Here is a 22,180-nt window from a genome sequence, read left to right as displayed (position 1 = left end):
CGCCGTGGTTTTGCTGCGGGATCCTGGCCCCCTCGCTCCGCTCCTCTCCTCTCCCTGGGGTGGCTGCGCGCCTCCGGAGGTCTGCCTCCGCTTCGGTGGCCTGTGTGTGTGCGTGTCCGAGGCTGGTGGAAGACGGGGGGTGTTTTCAGGCCGTCCCCTCATGCTCTGCTCCCCAAAACAGCCCAAGTCTCCTCCATTTTACCCTCTTTTATTTGGATGCCGGGCACCTGAGAACAGGGTTAAACGCCATCAGCTCCTTGGATAACTGGGCTACAGACAGACAAACCGTCTCTTGCGTGACGTTCAGGTTTCCATTTGTTTTTTTAGAGCAAATGAAATGTGACCCAATATTTCCTGAAATCTCAAGTCTGAAAAGTTATCAGAGAGGGAGATTGCTGAGAGACCGCTGAAACCAGGCGCTGGTTGCTCCCAGGGGTGGGATAGTGCTTCAGCTCTCGCTGCCGGCGGCAGGCAGCCTGCCCACCTTCCCGGGGCTCTGAGCCGCTCGCGGGAGCCGTTACCGGGGGTCCCGGTGCCAGCCCCGCTGCTGCACGGAGGACACAACCCCGTCCCCGTGCGCGGGGGGGATTTTTGGGAGGGGGGGTCCTGGCTGAGGTCCATGCGGCCCTGCCTGGGTTCGACAGCGATCCCTCCCCGGGGAGCAGAGGCTCTTGGCAGCGCGAAGGTTCGAGCCGAGCTTTGAGCTGAAAACGGGATGCTGTGCCCTGCCCCTTCTGCTTGAAAGGACTGAGGAGATACTAACTTTTTTTCTCTCCTTAATGTTTAACTTCAGTTCTAGTCTGGGGTTTTTAACCTTTCTCCAATACATCGGGGATTGGCAGTAGCTGGGAACGGGCTGTAAAACCCCAGCGCAGCGGGGTTCTTCCTGCCGCCAGCACCGCCTGGACGCTTTGTTAGTGAGCCCCGATCTCACCTTCAGGGTCAAACCTGGGACCAGGAGGGTCTTTTTTTGTAGGATGGGAACTGCACGCCGAGGTAAGCTCATCTGGAAACGCTGCCTAAAAAAAATTCCTTGTACCTGCAGCGCGAGGCCGTGGTCCGGTGCGCCGTGGCTGTGGGCTCTGGCCATTTGGTACGGGTACGCTTGCGAATGCGGAGTGCTGGGGAGGCGTGAAGAGCCTCTCCTGAGCCAAGCATCCGCTCCAGAGCTGCCCGGCTCGGGCGCGCTCTGGGTCCGGACACGCTGGGCGGCTGGGGGAGTTTAATGAGAGACTCGCGCTCCGTTTCTGGAGCTGAGGACCGAGGCTTCGGTGTCCCCATCCCTTATTGATGCAGGAGGGACAGAGCCCAAATGAGCCATCGCTGGCTGTAGGCTGACATTGGGGACAATGCTGTTCTCCCTACCGTCACCGGATCCTCTATTTCCCGCTGATATTTTGGGTCCTGTGCCTGGTCGCTGAGCCCCCGGGCAGCCAGCTGCCTTGCGAGGGCAGAGCAGAGACCCCGCAGCATCCCCGGTCCCCCGTCGCCTGCCCGCTCCCTCCTCTCCCTCCTGAGAGCATCGTCCCCGGCCGGCTCAGCGCGGCTCCTCGCTCTCCGGAGGCCGCAGCTGCGTGTCCCCGCGGCAGGGAGCGGTGCAGCCCGGGTTCCCGCTCGCCATGCCGCCTGACTGTAAAATGACGGTCGTTTCCCTCGCTTCCAGGAATCTGCTCTTCCTGGAAGGTGAGTGGCTGCGTGCGCCCTGCCAGCGACGCAGCCATGCACACGCAGCCTGGGCTCCAGCGCTGTTTCCAAGGAGTTGGCTGTGATAACACTCCAGGGTATCTCCAGCAAGGTAGAATAATGCGAGTTAAACGGGAGCGGGGGGGGGGAAGGATCCTGAAATAACTCGGTGCCGTCTCCGCTCGCTCTCTGTGCGCGGTGGAGAAGGGGTGCAGGGGGCTGTGCCGGGCAGAGGGACTGACTCTGGAGGGTGATTTATAGGTGTCTGAAATCCCCTGTGCTGGCAGGGAGGAGAGGGAAGGAAAGGCCTGACCTCCCCGAGATGCCCATGGAGGCGAACGTGAGCGATGTAGGCTCAGGATGCCGCTTGTGATGTACCGAGACCCTCCGAGAGGGTCGGTCTGGCCCCATGCAGCGGCTGTTTGGTTTTCGGGCTGCAGGACGTGGCCCCAGCCCGCCGAGTAACGCACGGGGCTGGCTCCCTCTCGGCAGCAGGGCGCTTTCCTCCGCAGGGCTCGTTGTTCAGCCTTCTCGTTAACCTCTTCTGCCGTGGCTGGCAGCGCAGGTCGGCTTCGCCTGACTCAAACTCGCTGGCAGCAGCTTGCCAGCCTCGCCGAAGTGTGGGGAGGGGAGAGGGAAGGGTCCCCGAAGTCTCTCCTGCTGTGACCCCAGGAGGAAAGAAAACCTCTTTAAAATGCTGCCCGCAGGGAGCCGGGAAGGGTGAGGATGCTGCTGGGGTGTCCCAGCTTGGTCTCAGGCGAGCAACGATTTAGAAGATGCTGTCTCACCGAGGGCAGTTACCATAAATGATTCCCATGCTCAGCGAGGCTGATGAGCTCAGCGTCCCAGTAGTCATCAGACAATGGGATGAACTGGGCTCGGGGAGCACCGAGAGGAGAGTTTCTCCAGATGCGAGTATTTAGAAATAACATTCCCAGCTGTGCTGAAGGCGTTCATGGAGCTTCTGCACTTTCCATCATGAAACTCCGCTGTCCCCGTCCCTGCGGCCGCTGCAGGCGGCTGCCCGGCTCTCGGGCGTGCGGTGGGGAGGGCTGGCAGGGGACCGGGGGTTTTCTGCGCGCTGGCAGCCGGCAGCTCTCGCCGGAACAGAAACCTGCTAGCCCCCAAAGGGGAAAAAATGAGTCTAGCCTGCCGCGCAAGTGCCTTGGGCTGGAGGTGCTCTGGTAGGCAGCTGTGTCGCTGAATTCGCTTTTCAGCGTGCATGGGCAAGGGCCTGTTTCCAGGGACTGCGAGGATCCCTCTGGGGTGGGCTCGGCTTCCCGGGTGCGTGAGTATCTGCCTGGGAAGCGTCACTTCGGCACGGGCTGGCGGGGAGGGGGACCCCGGTGCCTGGCGAAGGGACCCGCTCGCCCGGGAGGAGCGCTGGGGTCAGCCTGGCAGGGGAAGGCACGGGTCGCTCAGGTGCGGGACCGATGCCGTGAGGAGAGCAAAGCGCACCGCTGCCGTCGGCGCGGCGCTGGCTCGGGGCGGTGGCGTCTGAGGAGGTCACAGCTGGAGGACTGGGGTCCAGAAAGCACCGAGCTCAGGCCATGCCGGTGCGCGTGGCAGACGGTGCCGTTGGGGTAAAAGCCGTGCCCTCCAGCCCCCCGAAGGGCCCGTCAGCGGCCCCTTTCCACAGCAGAGGTACTGGGACGAGGGCTTGGCGGGGTGAAGCCAGCGCAAACCCACAAGCCGTGCTTCAGGCGTCGCTCACTTGTGTTTCCCTCCTCCCAAAGGTAGTGGGGATTCCTCTCTGGAGAAGGAGTTCAGCTCGGCGATCGTGGGACCCACGGTGAGCACACCCAACAGCCAGCACTCCTCCCCGAGCCGCTCTCTCAGTGGTGAGTACGCCGACTTAACCGAGAAGAGCCATGCCAAGGTCTGCCTGTTGTGTCCCCAAACCCTGCGCACTCTCAGGCGTGACATAAATTCTGACTTCCCGCTGTGACAGATTTCTGAGTCTGACTCTTTGTTTTCCAACCGAAGAGGATAAAACCCTGCTTTGGTCTCTGCACGGAGCAGCTGCCGGGTTACTGATCCTGGGCACCGGCTGTTGCTGAGCCCGGAGTTTTTCGAGTTGGTTGTGGTGATGCCGAGGACTCGGGGTCTTTCCTTGTGGTTCTGAATTTCACCTTGACTGTCAAGCAGCGGCATGTTCCAGACTGTAAATGATCACAGCTCTGGAGGGGCCGCAGAGCCATTGGTTGCTTTGGAATGCGTTATTTTTTATATCCGTCTAGAAGGCTGTGCGGGAAATGAGAAGCTGCTCCGCTTCCTCTCGTGTAGGAGCTGGGGCAGGTTGGAGTCTGCAGCACGCACCGCGGTTCACGTAGCAGCAGAGCTCTGCCTCTGCGTGAATGAGTCTGTTGGGAAGTTATTTGTGTAGCTGCGGGAGATTCAGAGAGCCCCGGGGCACGTTCGGATACACCGGGGTGCCGCAGGGTGATGAAACGCGCCACCAGCACCCAGCTGGGCCAGGCTGTGCCGTTTTGTTCAGGCACCGGCTTTGCCTGCTCCCCGCCAAGCAATGAGCAGAAGAGCGGGGAGGCAGCGTGCTCCTTGGGAAGCTCCTCTTCGCCAGCCCTTGTCACCTCGCCCTGGCACCGCAGAGCGGGTGCGCGGCCCCTGAGGTCTTGCCCGGTTGTGCCTCTGCCTCCATGCGCTCTCACCCGGCAGGGCGCCGTCGGCAGGGCGCCGTCGGCTGAGCCGGTGGCTGGCACCTGACAGGGAACTAATCCGGAAACGGGACCGGTGTGGTGAATCTCCTGTCCACATGAGACTTCCCATCTCCTTCCCTGCCTACTGATGGGATTCTTTGCTTTCTATTTCAAATGAATGAAACTGCTTTTTCGGTTATGTTTAAGAACCTCCCCCAGTAAAATAGGTCCGATTTCAGAGCTGTTGCAGTCTGTCCCTCGTCCTGGCATGCCGTCCGCTCCCGTTGCTCGCCGCGGTGATCGATGAGAAAAGTGAGTTTTCCCTTGTGCGTTGAGGAACGCCGTGGCCCTGGATGAGCTCGGCACGGCTGGTGCCGGCCTAACGCGCAGGGACGCCGTTTGCGTCGCCGCCGTCTCGGGGCAGCAGTCAAGTTTCCGCGGGCCGTACATGCCGCTAAGTCGTGTTGACGCACAAAAAGAAGGAGATAAGTTGGCAGGGCCGGCTCTGAGTTGCACTCGCGGTATTCAGGAGCCAGCAGTTGGGCCGTCTCTACCAGATGGACTCAACCAACACCGAAAAGACGGGCACTGCTCTGATCTTCCCTCCTTCCCGCCTTCCAGCGTGTGGTTGCCTATTGCTTTTCCATAGCAGAGAAACTCCCTCGTAATTTATCCGCGTGGGCTCCCAGCAGTTAGGTGCTTGGGACGCCTCTGGTTAAGTCCTGGCGTTTGAAGGTTGCTTTTTCTGAACGAGGATAAAATAAACCCAAAACATTACGTTTTCAGAAGTGGTAATGTTATGAATTAGCTCTGTTGCCATTTTTTCCTTTTATTACTTGCTGTTTATTTTACATTTGCCCTATAAAAACGCGTAGAAGCTCCGCAAAGAAATAAAATCTTGGCTTTTTCGCAGAGGACGGTTCTGAGAGGTAACGCAGCCTTTTTCGCTTGATCAGAAGCAAAAGGAATTGAGCACGTGGGCTGGCTGAAAGGACAATAACGATCCCTTCCCCTTTAACAGCAGGATGCGAGTGATGGTATTGCCTCTGATCTGACTTGACTTCACAGCTGGTTCATCCAGCAAGCGTCGTGCCCCAGAGGAGCAAGAATATTATATAACCTGTTCTGCCAGCAGAGACTTCTCTCCAGCGAGACCGGACTCTGCGTTGGTTCTGAAAGGAGAATTACAGAACAATAGTTGGCCTCCCTTCTCTGCCCAGGAAAAAAATAAGTCCCCAGGGGAATGGGAGAAAAAAAAAAAAAAAAAAAAAAAGAAAAAACCCAACCAGAAAATCAAAGTGCAGCAAACGTCAACTCATCCAGGCAGCTCCCGCCGCCGAGAGAGGAGCTTTTCACTTCGCGTTTGTGCACAGAGGCGTCTCCTTGCGCTGGGTCTCCTGGACGCTCCCAGGGGAGCGCGGTGGCACCGGCCAACGCATAAATAAAGTTCTGCTCCCCCCGCGAGGATGCTTCAGCCGCAGTCTCCTCCCAGTCTGCAGCCAGCGGTGGCTTTGGCCAGTGGCTCCGCAGACGGTCTGAAAGTGCCTGCGATTGCCAAGGCCGGGTGTATGCACAGTTCACGTTGCCTGGAGCCTCTCTGGGAAGGCAGCATTGTCTGCCGCGAGGATCCAGGAAGGGAAGGAGGGGAGCGAGAGCCAGAATTCCTGGGCTCTTCACCCAGCAATAAACCTCACGCAGCCTCGGATGAATCACTTCCATGCTGCTGCTCCTCGTTAATCCCCCCTTGCGAAGCCGTACCTAGCTCTGGGGAAGAGCCAGCGCCCTCCTGCCTTTCCGGAGAGCTTTCCTCTCCGAGCGCGTGGCCTGGCTCCTCGGGGACCGCGTGTCCGCCGTGCCCGGGGGAGCGGGAGGCGCGGGTCTCCCCAGGACTGGCACCGTCTTGCTGCCGCCATCTCCGCTCTCCGCGCATCCGCCTTGCCCGGTAAGCGACCCAAAGCCTTCCTGCTCGCCCAGTGGGAAGGATCGTCCCTGCCTCGGCCAACGTGAGAGTTTGTTCAGACCCCCCCAGGTTTGAAAGGTCAAATCCTGCGGATGGTTTGGTACCGGGGACGTTACCAAGGTTTTCTCGAATCCCCTCGGCTGGTACGCTGTGCCCGTCGGCGTGCCGCAGGCGTCCCCGGACCGTGGGTGAGCGTTCACACTCTCACAAAGAGCTGAATGGGCCCCAGGGGTCGAGTCAGCACCAGATCTGGAAGCTGCTGGGATTTCTGTGTGGTTGCGCTCAGCCTGCTCCGTTCTCACGCCTGTCTCCACAAGGCAGCCTGGGCTCCGCAGCCTCCTACCCTCCGGGCAGCAGCAGAGTCTCCTTTGTGTATATAAAGTTCAGTTTCCTCCAGCCCCCACAGTTCTCCTCTTAAGGGACTGGGAAGAGCCTCCTGCTTTAAATGGAAGGAATAAGAATCTGATATTTAAAGGGATTCTGTAAATATTTTGTTTAAGTCCATGGGCTTGGTGCATGGCCATGTGGGTGACCTGGATTCGACTTTACTCCATCGTCGTCTTCCTCCGGCCTGCCGGGACCAGCGCTACGGGAGCAGGTAGCAGCCGAGGAGTGGCTGTCCCCGGCCGGAGAGCGCCGGGGAGCCTCCCCAGGGGATTCCCTCTCGCTCCTGGCTGCTGGCGGTGGCTTAAAGTGGGAGGAAACTTTCCAATTTGATCATTTAAAGACTGGCTCTCCAAACAGGCGACTTTTCACCGAGGCTGAGGGTGTCCCGGCGGCAGTTCTCCCTCGAGCAGAGGGTACAGCTGGCCTCGCAAGGTGGGACGACCGCTCGGACACTCGGCCGAGGGAGGAAGCGTGCAGGGTCTGGGTGGACAAGTTCATCGGGAGGTAGCGGAGAGAGGAGAGGGAGAGGCTTCCCCCGTCCTTCCCTCTCCCAGTCCCCGTGGGGTGCAGCTTGCTGGCAGCGGAGGGAGCGGAGCGGTCGCCGTCCTCTCGGGGAGTGTTTGATTTGTGGCATTCCACAGATCATTAGAGCAGCCGGGAATGTAGGTCAGGGCTGGCGCATCCCCTCGCCAGCCTCCGCTCCCGATGCTGCAGGAGGAAGGAAAGGTGGCGGCGGGGAGGGAAACCCGGGGGCTCTGCTGCGGTGCAGCGGCCGCCACGCGGCGGGGAGACCCACCCGCTGCCCTGGCCCCGTGCCCCTCCGTCGTCCGGCTTTGGTGGCTTCTTGAGCACGGTCCCTCCGGCTCCTGCCCTCTGCTCTCGTCTGGACCAGAAAGCTGCGGGATGGCTGCTCCCGGCAGTCGCCAGCCCTCGGGTGTGGGACCTTTCCCTGGTCCCTGGCATCGCTCACATCCGCTTCCCGAATTTCAGACCAGCTTTCTCTGGGTTTTCGGTGCCCAAATGCCACCCCACGGGTGTCTGCATGTTCATCCCCTCCCTGTATTTGCCCGATTCCTGCAGCCTCTTCGGCGGTCGAGGGAAGGGGAAGAGGCAGAAGCTGCGGGCAGGGAGCCTGGCCCGAGCCGGGGCAGCCAGCGAGGCAGCGATCAGCCTGCCCGGGGCAGGGGTGGGGGTCTCGGGCAGCACCGTCCTTTTCTCTGCCTTCAGATAGCTGACGGATCCCAGGTCTTGTAGCAAAGATGAAAACTTGCGGTGAAGCAATGGCTTCTCGAGTGAGCCGAGATGTGCTGACTATCCAAGACACTCGTGTTAGGCACTCTGTGCCGGTGGATTTTGAGCCTTTACTGATTCAGAGAGTCAAAACGCGGTGTCTTTGCTTCCTCTGTGGTACTTCAAAAGCACGAGTGGTTTTTCTTTCCCCCTCTGCCTTTGAATCCAGGGAACTAAATGTCTTTTTCTTCAGTCAGTCACCTTACAAGGCGGGATGCAGAGCAGTAATCCTTGGGGTGTGCAAACAAGCCATCCAGCCCGTAACCTCGTGTGATCCGTGTTTGCTGTCTGTTCTTGAGTAGTCAACAAAATGAGAAGATGCACGTTTATCGCAAACAAATCCCTTAACGCATCACAGTATTTCTTTTAGGAGTAAGTCTTGCCTAAGCTGTGCTCCCAACTTCTTTAAGAGTTTTTTCCTCCGCTGACTGTTTTATCCCTTCTGCCTCCTCGTAGCAAACTCTATCAAGGTGGAGATGTACAGCGATGAGGAAGCCAGCCGGCTGCTGTCACAGGATGACCGGATGCTCGAGAAGGAGGACAGCGTGATCGTGGAGGACTCACTCTCGGAGCCCCTGGGCTACTGCGACGGGACGGGCCAGGAGCCGCACTCCCCCGGGGGCATTCGCCTGCCCAACGGCAAGCTGAAATGCGACATCTGCGGGATGGTGTGCATCGGCCCCAACGTGCTGATGGTCCACAAGCGCAGCCACACTGGTGAGCGGCAGCCCCGAGGCCGGCGTTGCTGCCGGGGCAGGGGCAGGGTGGGCTGGAGGGAAGCGAATTTCTGAAGCCGGGTGGCAAGTGTGTGTTGGCTGGGGGGCGCAGATGCCGTAGGAGATGGGTCCCAGGTCCAAGGCGCTGACCCCGCTGATGGCAGCCAGAAGATGTTAGTGGGGAAAGGTCCGGGAAAGTGCTGGCCTTTCCTGGTTGCTGTCTGACCTCCAGCAGCAGGCCCGTCCCTCCCCAGGCCGGAGGTCACATCCAGAGCACTACGTCTGGTAGTTAACCTAGGGCTTTCCTTCTCGTGCGCGTTCGGCGCTGCTGAACCTGTGAATGCGCCTGGTCTCCCGGGCTGTCGATTCGAGAGCTGCTCCTCTGCAGACTTGGAGAATGCTTTTGAGCAGGAGTTTCACCCGCTGCTCCGGTTTTGCAGGAGAAAGGCCGTTCCACTGCAACCAGTGCGGAGCCTCCTTCACCCAGAAGGGAAACCTCCTGCGTCACATCAAACTGCACTCTGGCGAGAAGCCCTTCAAATGTCCCTTCTGCAACTACGCCTGCCGCAGGAGGGATGCGCTCACCGGCCACCTGCGGACGCACTCCGGTGGGTAGCTCCGGCCGGCCTCGGGCTGGGAGGGGAGGAGGAGGCAGGGAGGGAACACACGATGGTGGCACAAAACCAGGGATCTGAGCCCAGCTTCCAAAGGCGCCAGCCTCGAGCTCTGAACCGACAGCAGCCAAACTTGCTCTCGTATCGGCTCCTGGCTTGCTGCAGTCGCTGCGGCCACGGTGCAGAGCCGGCGTGCCGATGGCAGAGCGTGCGCCTGGGGCAGGCTGCATCAGTGTCTGGCTAATGGGCCGGGAGCTCCGCTGACCAGAGGGACGCCGGCGGGGCTCTGTCCCGCTGTGTTCCAGTCGTTCCTGGGGGTTATTGCATCTCTCTCTTATAAAGATAAATGTTTAATAGATTTTATTGAGTCAAGATAGGTCCCGCCCTTGGGTGTGCCCTGCCCCAGTGAAAATGAGCGCAGAGGGGTTTTGTTTGTGTGTTGTTTTGACATTGTCCTTTTCAAATCTGACATTTGAGATGTGGTTTTCACCACCCGGTTCCGTGATGTAACAGCTGGCGGGGGCCACGGGTGGGAGTGCAGTACGCCAGCCGGCCCCCCAGTTCGCGATCGTTTTCCCTTGATTTGCGTACCAGCGCGTTTCTGTGGTGCTGCCGGGGCTTTTAAAGTTCACGCAGATGGCTTTGAACACCTGCGACTCTAACCTTTCGAGCGCTGCATGGAAATGAGTGTCGCGTGCTTCCTTGAAGGAAGAAACCTGTGCCCCGAAGAGCCTGTTCTCATCACAGCCTTGCCCGGGGGCCCAGAAACCTGCTCCCCCCTCGCAGCCTGGCCCAAGAGCCCCAGTTTTCCTTAGGTTTCTGCCCTCCTCAGTGGGAGGGTGTGATGCTCCAGGTTTGAACTCCCGTCTTGCTGGGGATGAATCTTCCCACTTTGCTGTTTCTTTTGGGAGTTTGTCATCTCTCCCCCGCACACGCATCTGAGACTTTCTGGGAGATGCTGGAGGGGAATCTGGGTGGTTTGACCCCTGGAGCTGTTGGTTCTCGCCCAGCGCCCGCGCAGGAGGAGCTTCGGGGGGTTTGCAGGAGCTTCCCAGCCATTATATTTTGTCTCTGGCCATCCCCGCTGCCAAGGGACAAAGCTGCTTCTCAGTGTCAAATTTTTTTGGTCTCTTGTCTGGCTCTCCAGCCTGGCCAGAATATGGCAGCGGGTGGCGTTTCTGATACGGAGGTGATCGGGAAAGAGTCGGTTTTGCCCCAGGGGAGGAGGTGAGGTCAGCGGCCTCAGGCCCCGCTCGGAGGGTGAGCAAAGCCAGGCTCTGGTGACAGCCCGGCTCCCTGCGAAGCACCGCAGCGGCTGCTCGGACCAGCTGAGCCGCGGCCGCTCCGCCTCGAGGCCTCCAGCTCTCCCGACGAATCCTTCAGTCTGGAGCGATCAGCATCATCTGTCTTCCTCCCCTCCGCCCCCAGCTGCTGCGAGCGGCAGCAGCTCGGCCAGTGCCAAGCCGCGCTCCATCTTGGGCAGCGCTGCGTCGGCTCGGGGAGGAATTGCCGTGCGGCGGAGCACAGGGCTTTGGCATCCGTCCACCACGAGCTCGCCTTGCCGGCAGCTCTACCCTGTGCCCTTCCGGGGTGCCGCTGACAAGCCCCTGCCCGGGGACCTTCAGCCCACGGGTTTTTGGCAGGGGACGGGTGCTCTGAAGCTGGACGGCTCTTGGATTTTTGAAAAAAAATCTTCTGGTGCGTCTGGAGCAGAGTCCCGTTCAGGAAGTCTCCGTTCTTCGCTTTGTGTAAAGCCTCCCCGTCCCCGCCGTGTTGGGGCATGGGGTTTTGGGGCGTTACGTGGCTGAGCCCTGTCCCGGGACCCCCGACTCGCCGGGAGGGTTGCGCAGGCGGATGCGCAGACCCGGACCGAGGAGCACGTGCGGCACCAGCAGCTCCCGTGGCTGGTGAGACCCTGCCTCGCGTTCCCGGGGGCTTTCTCCTAAATAACGTCCTTCAAGGGACCCCGAACCATCCAGACCCCGGGGGCGCAGGGTCATTTCTGGACTCCTTGGTCGTGGCTCCTCTTGTGGGTCGAGATCCCCTCTCGGGCTGCGCCTGTCCCCGGCGTCCGCCCTCGCTGAGCGTCCAGAGGTGAGTCCTTGGTGGAGCTGCGCCGACGTCTCCCTGCTGCCAGGCATGGGAAGGGTCGCCTTGAGTCCTTCAGTCAAGAGACACAGAAATGGGACAAGCCCTCGCAACATATCAAACAAAAATTAGTCTTTATGGGAGCTAATTACTAAGAAAACCTTCGTTTAATGTGGATTTCACAGGCGAAAGTCTAGCGGTTATCCTGCCTGGGTGGAAGGCAGCGGGGCTTGGCTTTCCCTCCCTCTGCCTTAACTAGAGGCATGTGCGTTTCATGCCGTCCCCATGAGGGACACTGAGCTTTCATCTCGGAAGATGTGCTGTCCAAAAAAGTGAGGTATTAAAATCCAGATCAAACACGCTGCGTTGCTCTGAAATAGATCAGAAGCTGCAGCCCACACCCGGGACGGCTGAGATGAGCTGCCGGTCCCCCGAGACCTCCCTCCCTTTTAGTCCTCGCCGCTTCGCAGCCTGGTAAATAAACGAACCTGGAGCTTGTGTTTGGAGGGAGCCCTTCTGTTTGCTGTGCTCGGTCAGAAGACACTTCTCCTGGTGGGGCCCTGCAGCGAGCAGAGCTTCCCCCTTGCTCACGTTTTGGGTATTACATGGGCGAAGAACTTGGGGGATCCTAAACAGACCTCGCTGCTCGCTGGAAGCCTCTCCCTCGCGTTAGGTGACAGATGGACCCAGTCTGTCCGAGACGCGAGCATGTGGCGGGGGGTAAATGACGATGTTTTCAAGGAACAGGCTAAGGAGTAAAAGTGACCGGTTACAAGGCAAAGCCCGGCTCGGGATGGAGCCTCCCTCCTCGTCCTGCAGCCACCGTAACACCCCGTCCCTGGGCCGTAGCTGACCCTCTGCGAGGGGAAGCCCAGCGCAGGCTTAGCAACCTCCGTGGCAGGGCATCGCCGCGGCGTGGGCAGAGCCCCGGAGGAGCCTCGGCGCCGGGAGCGAGACCTTTGCTGCCGAGGTGTGTGGGCAGGAGGACGGCTCGGTCCCCGTGTCCCCAGGGAGCCGTCCCAGCGCGGTCGGGCGATGGCCAGGTCCCAGGCTCCTCCGTGTCCTGCTGTCCCCCTGCGCCGCGGGCAGCTGCCTGTCCCCAGAGCCCCGAAACACAAGCTGAGGCGGGGAAGGGGAAGGCTGGATCCTGAGGAAATAACTTCAGGGTATTCATGCGGAGCTTCCCAGCTTGGAAAGCCACCCCCGATCCCAGCGCAGCCGTCAGGGGAGCTTTGGGAAGCACAAACGCACGCAGGGGTTTGGGTTGTTGTTTTGTTTAGGAGTAACAAAACCGAGCCGTTTGGGGAGCTCTTGAGTTTAAAAGCTGAGCGAGCGATGGAGATTAATGAGACGTAATGGAATTTGGAGTCGAGGCTCTCCCATCTAAATTGCTAGATTTGAGGAGTAAATTCCTAACGCGCATTTTTGTGTTGGTACTCGGAGGCTAGTGGCATCCTCGCCTCCCTTGGGACTGGAGTAAACCAATATTCAGCTGCTCTGCGACAATGCTGCTGCCTGGGGAGGGCTGGGAGGAGAGATTTGCACTTGTCATCAGCTTCTCCGGATTGATTTCTAACCCGGAGCTTCGGTGGTGAAATCCACGGTGGCTCCTGGACTCCCGGATCTGCCTGCGGCTTGGCTGAGCTGCCGGGCTGGGACCGGGCAGGGGTACGGCGCGCGCGGCCGCAGCCGGTCTCCTCGCTGACCGCTGCTGTTGGGGGCTGCCCTGGTGGCGTTGGGGCGAGCCGGTACAAGCCGTCGCAAGGGGAGGTGCTGGCCCCGCTTCCCAGCCGCGGTGCAAAGCACTTCGCCTGAATCCAGGTGACAAAGCTGGGGCGGGGGGTAAATGTGAATTCACCTACAGCCTGCAAATGCGTGTTTTTAAAAAGCAGTTAAAGGTTAAACCACAAGCTGCAAAAAACCCCAAAACAACCCCTTAAATCTGACAGGAACAGAAAGAGCCGGGTCCAGGCGGGTCTCGACAGGCAGCGCGCTCCTCCCCGAGCCGGCCGGGGCGAGCGTGACGCAGGCGGCTGTCGTGGGGCTGGCTGACGCCGCTGCCAGCACGTCCCGGGCGGAGGGCCATGGGCTCCGGCCGCCAGCAAAAGCGGCCGATTTCAGGGCATTGCCCAGCTGCGAAACCCAGCCTCCCCGTGCCGTGGGGCAGCGTTGGAGGGGAAGGGCACGGCAGCTCTTGGGCTTCTCTGGGACGCCGTGCTCCCTGGCCCTTGCCTGGTGGACCGCGTCTCCCTCCCCAGCGTGGCACGGCTCTGTGGCTTGGTGTCCTGCCGGCTTCGGGAGGCGAGCTCCCGGGTGAGAGCGGTGGCCGGGGAGAAGGGAGCGCGTGGGGCTGTGCTCTCCGTCCTGGGGTGTGCAGGGGGCTGGAGAGCCCACCCCCCTCTCCGCCGCAGCTTCCCCGCGCTTGCCTTTTGCCCATTAGCATCTCCTTGCCTAACGAGCTGCCTCCCCCAAAAGGTGCTGAGCGTGATCAGCCCGCGGCGGCAGGTCCCTGGGGGCCTGGATCCCTTCCCCCCCCTCCCCAGGGTATTTGATGGGCTGGGGACCGCCTTGCCCTTTCCCCGTGCCCGAAGGACGTCGGCTGGCCTGCTGCCCAGGTACCGCTGTGATTATACCTAATTAGCAATCACTCGGCGAGTGGCACAAAACCCCCGTGTCAGCGTTTGCGTTTCCCCATCCCCTGCGCAGGCAGCAGCCTCGTGGCGCGATGGAAACTGCGACGGGGTTCAGAGATACCATCTCCCCTCGGGAGGGGTCATGATTTTTCACCGTAAGTAGTCTGCTGGTTAGAACATACAGATAATAACACGCCGCAAGGAGCACCGCCGGCTCCGCGGCACGCGGCGGCCGCTCTCCTTTGTCTGGCGGTCACCGGCCAGCAAGGCTGAACGCCAACCTTGGGTGGCTTTGGCGATTTTCAGTCAGAAGTGAGAAAATTGGGAGAGGTGAGAATAAAAATGTGTCTGGCGAGTGTCTTACCACGAATCTCAGTGCGGGGGTGCGCACGCTCTGCACAGCAGCCGAGCGCTGGCCCAGCCACCGAGCACTTTGTGGCGATGGGAGGGTGAAGAAATGCTCAGAAATGTTTAAAAAGTCGGGGGTTCAGCTGCCCTCCTTAAATATTGCCTTTGCCATCGGGGCTTCCAGCACGAGGGTTTACCTGGGGGTGCGTAACATGGCCAGGCAGCTGCTAGAAACCACATCGCTGGTGTCCGGGGAGCAGAGCGTGGGTGAAAGCCAGGTCTGAGGCATTTTGGTTTAGGTATTATTTGGCCAAATTATGTTTTATTTTCGTAACTCCTCATCTATCAAAATCCTGGAGCATCCAGCCCTTCTCCGGCAGGGAGTGGCGTTTGAGGAGGCAGATCGTGGAGGTGCCGGGGCGCGTGCGGTCGCTGTGTTCGGGGTCGGTGGGTCGGGAGGAAGGCTGAGGCAGAAGCCGGGAGCTGCAGGTCACAGCTCTTGCTCCCAGCTCTGGAAACCGTTGCTCGAGATGTGCCGGAGAGGTCCCTTCTCCGCCGCACAGCGAGATGGTGCGGTGGGCTGACAGCGAGGGTCGCTGCCCCACCGCGACGCTCCCTGTCGACCCATTCCTGCCGCTTTTCTCTCCCGTCGACGCACATCCAGCCCTTTCCCGGGCTCTTCGGCGAGGGCGCGATGTCTGTTCTTACGGCCAGGCTCTGGTTTCGTGTTTTGCAGTCTCCTCCCCCACCGTCGGCAAGCCCTACAAGTGCAACTACTGCGGCCGGAGCTACAAGCAGCAGAGCACGCTGGAGGAGCACAAGGAGCGGTGCCACAACTACCTGCAGAGTCTGAACACTGAACCGCAGTCGCTGGCCAGCCAGCAAGGTCAGTGCCGCGGGGCGGCCGGGTTGGGGGGCCGGAGCCCCGCTGCCTCCCCGGCTCCGGGGACACGGCGAGGGGTCCCGGCAGGGTGGGAAACGGGGGCGCGGGTTCACTTTCCAGCCCCGTCTCTGGCTGAGGGGGTCGAGCTTCGGGGACGTCCTTCCCGTTAGAAAAGGAGGGGTGCTGTGCGGGGGAGAGCCCGAGCCCCGGCGCTCTCCGTGCCCCGGCCATCGTGGGATGAAAGGCGCTATGCGTGTGCGTTGGTTAATGCCGCAGGCCTCTGCAAGTGCAAAGTGTTACCTCCCTGGTTCCTTCCCTCGCCGCCAGCCGAATTTCAAAGCCCCCTGAATCAAAACACACCCTTGGCCCGTATTTCCAGTGCAAGAACTTCCGAGAGCGTTTTCCGTAAATAACAGAACACAACTACGACACCGCGACGTAGGGGATTTACCCCTGCGGGCAGGTGTCGGAAACGGGCACCGCGTGGCTTGGAAGCACCTCCTGGCTCCTCCTCGGAGCCTGCGGACAGACCCCCCCCGGCTTTGCTGCGCCGGCAAAGAACCAAAGCCGGAGCCTTCCTGGCTCCTCACCCTTTTGGAGCCGGACCCGGTCCCTCTAGAGCCACCGGTGCCTACGGCGAGGTTCACTGGTTAAGGCTGCCGGGACACTTTAACCGGATGATCCGTAACCTGCGGGGCATGGGAATGGCGGAGCTGCCCTTGCCGGCAGCGGCACGGGGCAGGTCTCTCCAGGCCGGGGTTGAGAGCCGGCAAGAAAAGCGAGGGCACTTCGATCCGTTGAAGCCAGCTCCTCTTCCCCAAAGTGGCAGGAGCGGGCCCAGCTCGATGAAGAAGGGAGGCGGACCGGCTGCCGGTGCTCCCCCGCGACCGATTCACCGACGGGGTAAGCTCTGGGCCTGGAGCAGGCAGCCCGGGAGCCTTTCCGTAGGTCCGTCCCAGCTAGCAGAGGGCAGGAGCGGCGTGCCTCGAGCGCTGGCTGCGGAGTCTCCGGCCTGGGTCGCAGCGTGCCCGTCCCGCTCGCCCCGTCCCGCGGTTGCTGGCTGAACCGGGTTTCCCTTGTCTTGCCAGGTGACGAGATGCGAGACCTGGAGATAGTGCCGGACTCTCTGCTTCACCCCTCGTCCGACCGGCCGACGTTTATTGACCGGCTGGCGAACAGCCTCACCAAACGGAAACGATCGACACCTCAGAAATTCGTGGGTAAGGGGATTTTCCCCCCCTTGCTTCCCAGGCAGACAGGAGAGAGGAGGGCGAGGGGGAGCCCCTGGGCGCTGGAGCGGGGCTCGAGCGCCCGGCCAGGGCCCCCCGCAGGCCAGGACCCCGCCGGGAGCTGAGACTCCGCACTTGGGCATGCAGCTGGTGTTCGCCTAGCGCCTTTCATCCCCGGCATCCCGGGCCGGGGCAGGTCTCGCATGCGGTGCTGGGGGGGGGGGGGGGGGGGGTTACACCCCAAAACCAAGCCTGCCCGTTCTGACGCCGCTCTCCTTCCCGGCAGGGGAGAAGCAGATGCGATTCACCCTCTCGGACCTCCCCTTCGACGTGAACGCCGGCTTCGAGAAGGACGTGGAGATGGTCTCGGCCCACCACCCCCTCGACCCCTCCTACGGCAGCTCCCTGTCCCTGATGGGGGGGGAGCATCTTCGCCCCCTCCGGCTCCCCCCCACAAACTGCATCTCGGAAGTCACCCCCGTCATCAGCTCCGTCTACACCCAGATCCAGCCTCTGCCGGGTCGGCTGGAGATGCCGGGGAGCCGGGAAGCGGCCGAGGGGCACGAGGACGTGCCGGACGGGGTGCAGGTGGTGTACCGGGGCCGGGAGCCGGGCGTGTCTCCCACCAACGGCTGCCAGGACTCGACGGACACGGAGAGCAACCACGAAGAGCGGAGCTCGCAGCTGCCGGCGGGGAACTGCGCCAGCAGCCGCCAGAGCCCAGCCTACGCCAAAGAGGACCCCAAGCTGCCGGAGGGACCCCCGGCCGCCCGCTCCACCCCCAGCTCTGCCAAAGAAGCCCTGCGGGTGGTCAACGAGGACGGGGAGCAGATCAGGGCCTTCAAGTGCGAGCACTGCCGCATCCTTTTCCTGGACCACGTCATGTTCACCATCCACATGGGCTGCCACGGCTTCAGAGACCCTTTCGAATGCAACATCTGTGGCTACCACAGCCAGGACCGGTACGAGTTCTCCTCCCACATAGTGCGGGGCGAGCACAAAGTCGGCTAAAACCCCCCTCCCTCCCCTCCCCATCCCCCAGCCCGCCCTCCACTCTTCCTCTGTCTCTAGCTCAGCCCCTCCACCCTTAGGGCATGGAACTGTTGGTTTTTCTTTTATACTCCTTTGCACTGACTTTGGCTACAAAAATATTTAAAAAAAAAAAATCAATAACTAAAAAAAAAAAAAAACCAACCCCGACGAGGGGGAGCTCTTAACAATTTGCCTTTTTATAAATGGAGTTATTTAAATATTAACGGACTTTTTTGTGCTTTCCCCCCCCACCTCTCTCACCTCCCTCCGTTATTTATTAAGCTTCTTAGTTTCTCTTTTTATAACTCTTTCTTTTTTTTTTTTTTTTTCCCCCCCTCTCCCCTAAAGTCTCACTTGAATTTTTGAGACTGGTTCTCCTCCCTCTCCCGCCCCGCTCGGCTCCCCGGCACGGCACGGCGCAGGGCCACGCGCCAGCCTGGAGCTCCGAGCCCTTTCCTTGGTGCGAGCCCGGCATTGCCCGTCCCCGCTCTTGGGCGAAGCGAACCTCAGATTAGGTGCTAAAACCCCCGGGACTCCCCCTCCGTCGGCTGCGAGCCCCCCTGCCTGGCGGGGGGGCCGCTGCCCCCCGAGCTTTAATGAGTTTAAATACACGGAGCGTAAAGCAGGGACCCCCCTGCCTCCCCGTGGGGCCGGTGGTGCCGGTGCCAGCAGGGCCAGGTCGGTGAGGTTGGGTTTTGCCCAGCTCCTCCTTCCCGCGGTGCTTGAAGCCCCCCGTACGCCTGGCCCCGCGCGGGGGGCGATGGGGTCCCCGTTGCTCCGCTGAAATGAAGGAAACGGAAGCCGGGAAGCCGGCGAGCGTCGGCCGACGGCTCCATTCTGCTGTCTGGGTTCTCCTCCTCTTCCTCGGCACAGGCCGGTATCTCCAGCCCGCTCCGCTGCCGGGGCTGCTCCCCGCAGGCTGCCCGCCGGCGCTGGGGACGCCGGACCCCCGAGCTGGCCCCCCTCGCTCCCCCTGCCCCCCAGAGCCTTCTCGGGTGGGTTGCTCCCTCTGGCATTCCCGGGGGATCGGCGGGGTCTCCCCGTGGTCCGGTGTCATTTCTGTTCCTGCAGCCTCTGCCCCGCTCTCGCTCGCACGGAGGAGTCGGGGCGGCGGCGCCCCGAGCGCCAGAGCTCTGCCCCGGTCCCCCCGTCTTCGGGGGGTCCAGAAGAGAGGTGGGAGGCTGGGGGTGTCGTCCGCTGCGTGGAGCAGCGGTCGGCCGAGCCCCTTTCCCCTGGCACGGGCTCCGAGCCGCTCCGGGGGCCGATGGCTGGGAGCCGGCCGGTTTTCAGGGGCGAGATGCCGAGGGAAGGGGGTCCGGAGCCGGGGAGGAGGACGGGGTCCCCTGGTGAAAGGGATTTAGCGGGGCCGGGGAGGCAGCCAACATAACCAAAAATAAAGCGCGAGCCGGGCGCCGATCCCTGGCGGGGCCGCGGCAGAGCCGGCTGCCTCCTCGGTGCTCGCGGCTCTGGCAGCAGCCGGGACCCCCGGCCGCAGCCCCCGCCCGGGGTCGCCGGTTCCTACCCGGGCCCAGGATGCATAAAACGCCCCTCAGCAGCAGCCGCTCCCGGGGCTCTCCTGAGGTTGAAACCAAAGGCTGTTCCTTTTCTACGGACACAAACACAACCACCTCACGCGGCGGCAACTCCCGTTGCCCCTATTTCCCATTTTCTTTCGGTAGTAGTTTATTTTTTTTTTTTCCTCCTTTCTCGCTTTTCTGTCGACGGTGTCTGCGTGGGGAGGGGGACGGCTGAGCCGGGGCTCGGCGCGCCCCTTCCCGCCCGCTGCCGCCGATAACCGGCGCCGGCAGAACAAGCCGGAGCCCCCCGCGCGCCCCGCAGCGCCGAAACAAACCCAAAAAGGGGTTTTTGCAAACCGAAATGGAAGCTCTGCAGTTTCTGACCGCTCTTGGTTTTTTTTTTTCCTTTCCGTCTCTTTTCTTTTTCCTGTAAGAGAGTCTAAAACAAAAATGTAGGAATTTTGTAAAACTCCAGGTCGCTTTACTCGTGTAAATATCTATATTTTTTAATCAGATGTATGAAGAACAAACGATGATGTGCAATACCCCGGCCTCCCCCCGGCTACGGCCCCCCCTTCCTTTCTAACGAGTTTTCATTTGTATATCGTTCATGGATTTGCTGTCGTCTTTGTTTTTCCCTTTTTTGTGAGGTTAGACTCGCTTTTGGACACCCCCCCCCGCCCCCGTGACCGCAGGAGCTTTTGTATCTGTAAGATATTGTAATTACCTATTTGTGTAACGAGATCTACTACTGTAAGTTTTGTACTGTACTGGCTGAAGGTCTGTTATAAATAAACCGGAGTAATTTAACGCCTCCCCCCGCCCGCCTCCCTTCTGGGGGGGGCAGGGGTCCCCCTGCAGGGCTGGGGGGGACGCTGGGGGTCCCCTCTGGGGTTGGGGGGGCAGGACACTGGGCACCCCCCTCATAAGGGGGGGGGGAGGACACTGGGGGTCCCCTCTGGGTTTAGAGGGGGGGACGCTGGGGACCCCCTCATAAGGGGGAGGACACTGGGGGTCCCCTCTGGGGTTGGGGGGCAGGACACTGGTGACTCCCCCATAATGGGGGGGGACACTGGGGGTCCCCTCTGGGGTTGGGGGGCAGGACACTGGGGACCGCCCCATAATGGGGGGGACACTGGGGGGCCCCTCTGGGTTTAGGGGGGGGGGGACACCGGGCACCCCCCTCATAAGGGGGGGGGGACACTGGGGGTCCCCTCTAGGGGTTTGGGGCGGGCAGGACACTGGGGACCCCCCCATAATGGGGGAGACGCTGGGGGTCCCCTCTGGGGTTGGGGGGGGCAGGACACTGGGGACCCCCCATAATGGGGGTGACACTCGGGGTCCCCCCACGAGCGGGGGGGGGCAGAACACGAACGCCCTCCGCCCCATCAGCGCCCCTTTCCCCCAGGACTACATCTCCCAGCGCCCCCCGCGGCGTGCGGGATGACGACACGCGCAGCACGCTACGCGCCGCGCGCGCGGGAGCTCCCTCACACCACGCGTGGCGCGGACCCCTCCGCCGCGGCGAGGAGAAAGTAGTCCCGTCCCCCCCCCCGCCGGTACCGCGGCCCAGCGCCGCCCCCGCCCGCCCCGCGCCCTCCCCGGCCCCATCGGCGGAGCCGCTGCCGGGCGGCCGGAGGGGCGCCGCGGGGCCCTGGCGGCTGCGGGGAGGCGGCGGAGGAGCTTCCGGGCGGAGGGCGGGTATATAAGGGCGGCGGCGCGGCGGCCGGGCCCTCTTTCGCCGCCCCGGTAGCCGAGATGGTGAGGGCGGCGCGGCCGGGGGGGGTCCGGGGGGCACCGGGGGGGGGGCCCGGGGCGGCGTGTGGGGCACCGGAGGGGTCCGTGTGGGGCCGGGGGGGGGGGGGGGGCGGCAGTGCGGGGCGGGGGGGGGCTTGGGATGCGCCGGGCGGCCGTGGGGCCCGGGGGGGGGGGGGGCGGCTGTGGGGCGCCGGGGGGGCCCGAGGGGCCGGGGGAGGGGGGGGGCTCGTAGGGGCCGCCGGGGCCTGTGCTGGGACCGGGGGCCTCGGGGGGGGGGGGGGGGGTGCGGGGTCCATCCTCTCCCTCCCCGCAGACGAAGAAGAGGAGGAACAACGGCCGGGCCAAGAAGGGCCGCGGCCACGTCCAGCCCATCCGCTGCACCAACTGCGCCCGCTGCGTCCCCAAGGACAAGGCCATCAAGAAGTTCGTCATCCGGAACATCGTGGAGGCCGCCGCCGTCCGGGACATCTCGGAGGCCAGCGTCTTCGACTGTGAGGGGGGCTCGGGGGGCGGCAGGGGGCGCGGGGGGGCCGCCGGGCCCCCCGGAACGGGGCCGGCCCTGCTCCCCCCGACCCGCGGGGGCCCGGGGCCGAGCCCTGGGGCGTCTCGGGGGGGGGCCCGGGGCCCGCTGACGCCCCCCGCCCCCCGCAGCCTACGTCCTGCCCAAGCTGTACGTGAAGCTCCACTACTGCGTCAGCTGCGCCATCCACAGCAAGGTGGTGCGGAACCGCTCCCGGGAGGCCCGCAAGGACCGGACCCCCCCGCCCCGCTTCAGGCCGGCCGTAGGTCCCGGGGGGCCGGGGGGGGCGCGGGGGGCCGCTCTCCCCCGCTCCGGCTGACCTCTGCTTCCCCCGCAGGGCGCTGCCCCCCGGCCCCCCCCCAAGCCCATGTGAGGAGCCCCCGGCCCGGGCCCGGCGCGGGCTGAATAAAGGACCCTGCACCGAGCCCGGCTCCGTGCCTCTGGGGGGGGGGGGGGGGCGCGTCGCTGGGGGGGGGGACGGGACCGGGGGCTCCCAGCCCCTCGGGGGGTGGGGGGTGGAGAGGGGGCCCTGGGCTCACCCCGGGGGGGGCTGGGCTGGGGGGCTGCTGCCCGCCCCGGGGGGGCTCCATGCCCACTGGTGCTGCCTGGCCGTGGGATGCGCTTTGGGGGATGGATGGACACACGGACAGACACACACACAGGGACAGACACACGGACACCCAGAGCGTGTCCCAGCCCCGGGAGGGCGCCCCCTGCCCGCCGGAGGCCGCTGGGGGGGGGGGCGGCTCTGCGCCCCAGCCCCCCCCCGCAGCCCTGGGGCTGCCCCCGGGCCCCTCCTGCAGCCCCCAGACCCCGAACGGCCGCGGGGGCCCGAGCCCTCCCTGGGGCGGGAGCTGCCCCGAGC

The 22,180-nt window shown here is 62.7% G+C and overlaps 2 protein-coding genes across 8 annotated transcripts in view; both read left to right on the top strand.

Annotated features, from left to right (window-relative positions):
• The window catches only part of IKZF4 (IKAROS family zinc finger 4), a 31,342-nt gene extending 11,501 nt beyond the window's left edge, over nt 1-19,841 (top strand). For 3 of the 7 annotated variants that reach the window (XM_087771720.1, XM_087771724.1, XM_087771722.1), the window contains 6 exons: nt 3,420-3,524; nt 8,434-8,694; nt 9,134-9,301; nt 15,113-15,262; nt 16,348-16,479; nt 16,775-19,841. In XM_087771720.1, the coding sequence (XP_087627846.1) occupies nt 3,420-3,524; nt 8,434-8,694; nt 9,134-9,301; nt 15,113-15,262; nt 16,348-16,479; nt 16,775-17,499 (1,541 nt within the window). In that variant the 3' untranslated portion in view covers nt 17,500-19,841. Of the gene's footprint in view, nt 1-933; nt 1,796-3,419; nt 3,525-7,183; nt 8,350-8,433; nt 8,695-9,133; nt 9,302-15,112; nt 15,263-16,347; nt 16,480-16,774 lie in introns of those variants that run through there. The other 4 variants (XM_087771721.1, XM_087771725.1, XM_087771723.1 and 1 more) reach the window with 3 other exon arrangements.
• Nucleotides 19,842-20,518: 677 nt separating this feature from the next.
• Nucleotides 20,519-21,739, top strand: RPS26 (ribosomal protein S26). The gene is made up of 4 exons (XM_087771814.1): nt 20,519-20,798; nt 21,109-21,286; nt 21,447-21,577; nt 21,653-21,739. The coding sequence occupies exons 1-4, from the start codon at nt 20,796-20,798 to the stop codon at nt 21,686-21,688; spliced, it is 348 nt and encodes a 115-aa protein (XP_087627940.1). The 5' UTR covers nt 20,519-20,795; the 3' UTR covers nt 21,689-21,739.
• The last annotated feature ends 441 nt before the right edge of the window (nt 21,740-22,180 follow it).

Source organism: Nipponia nippon, unplaced genomic scaffold, assembly GCF_047370975.1.
Source record: "Nipponia nippon isolate SJK-2023a ecotype South Korea unplaced genomic scaffold, ASM4737097v1 scaffold_35, whole genome shotgun sequence".
NCBI lineage: Eukaryota > Metazoa > Chordata > Aves > Pelecaniformes > Threskiornithidae > Nipponia > Nipponia nippon.
Note: the sequence above shows the minus strand (reverse complement) of the source record. Positions and strands in the feature narration are given on the sequence as shown.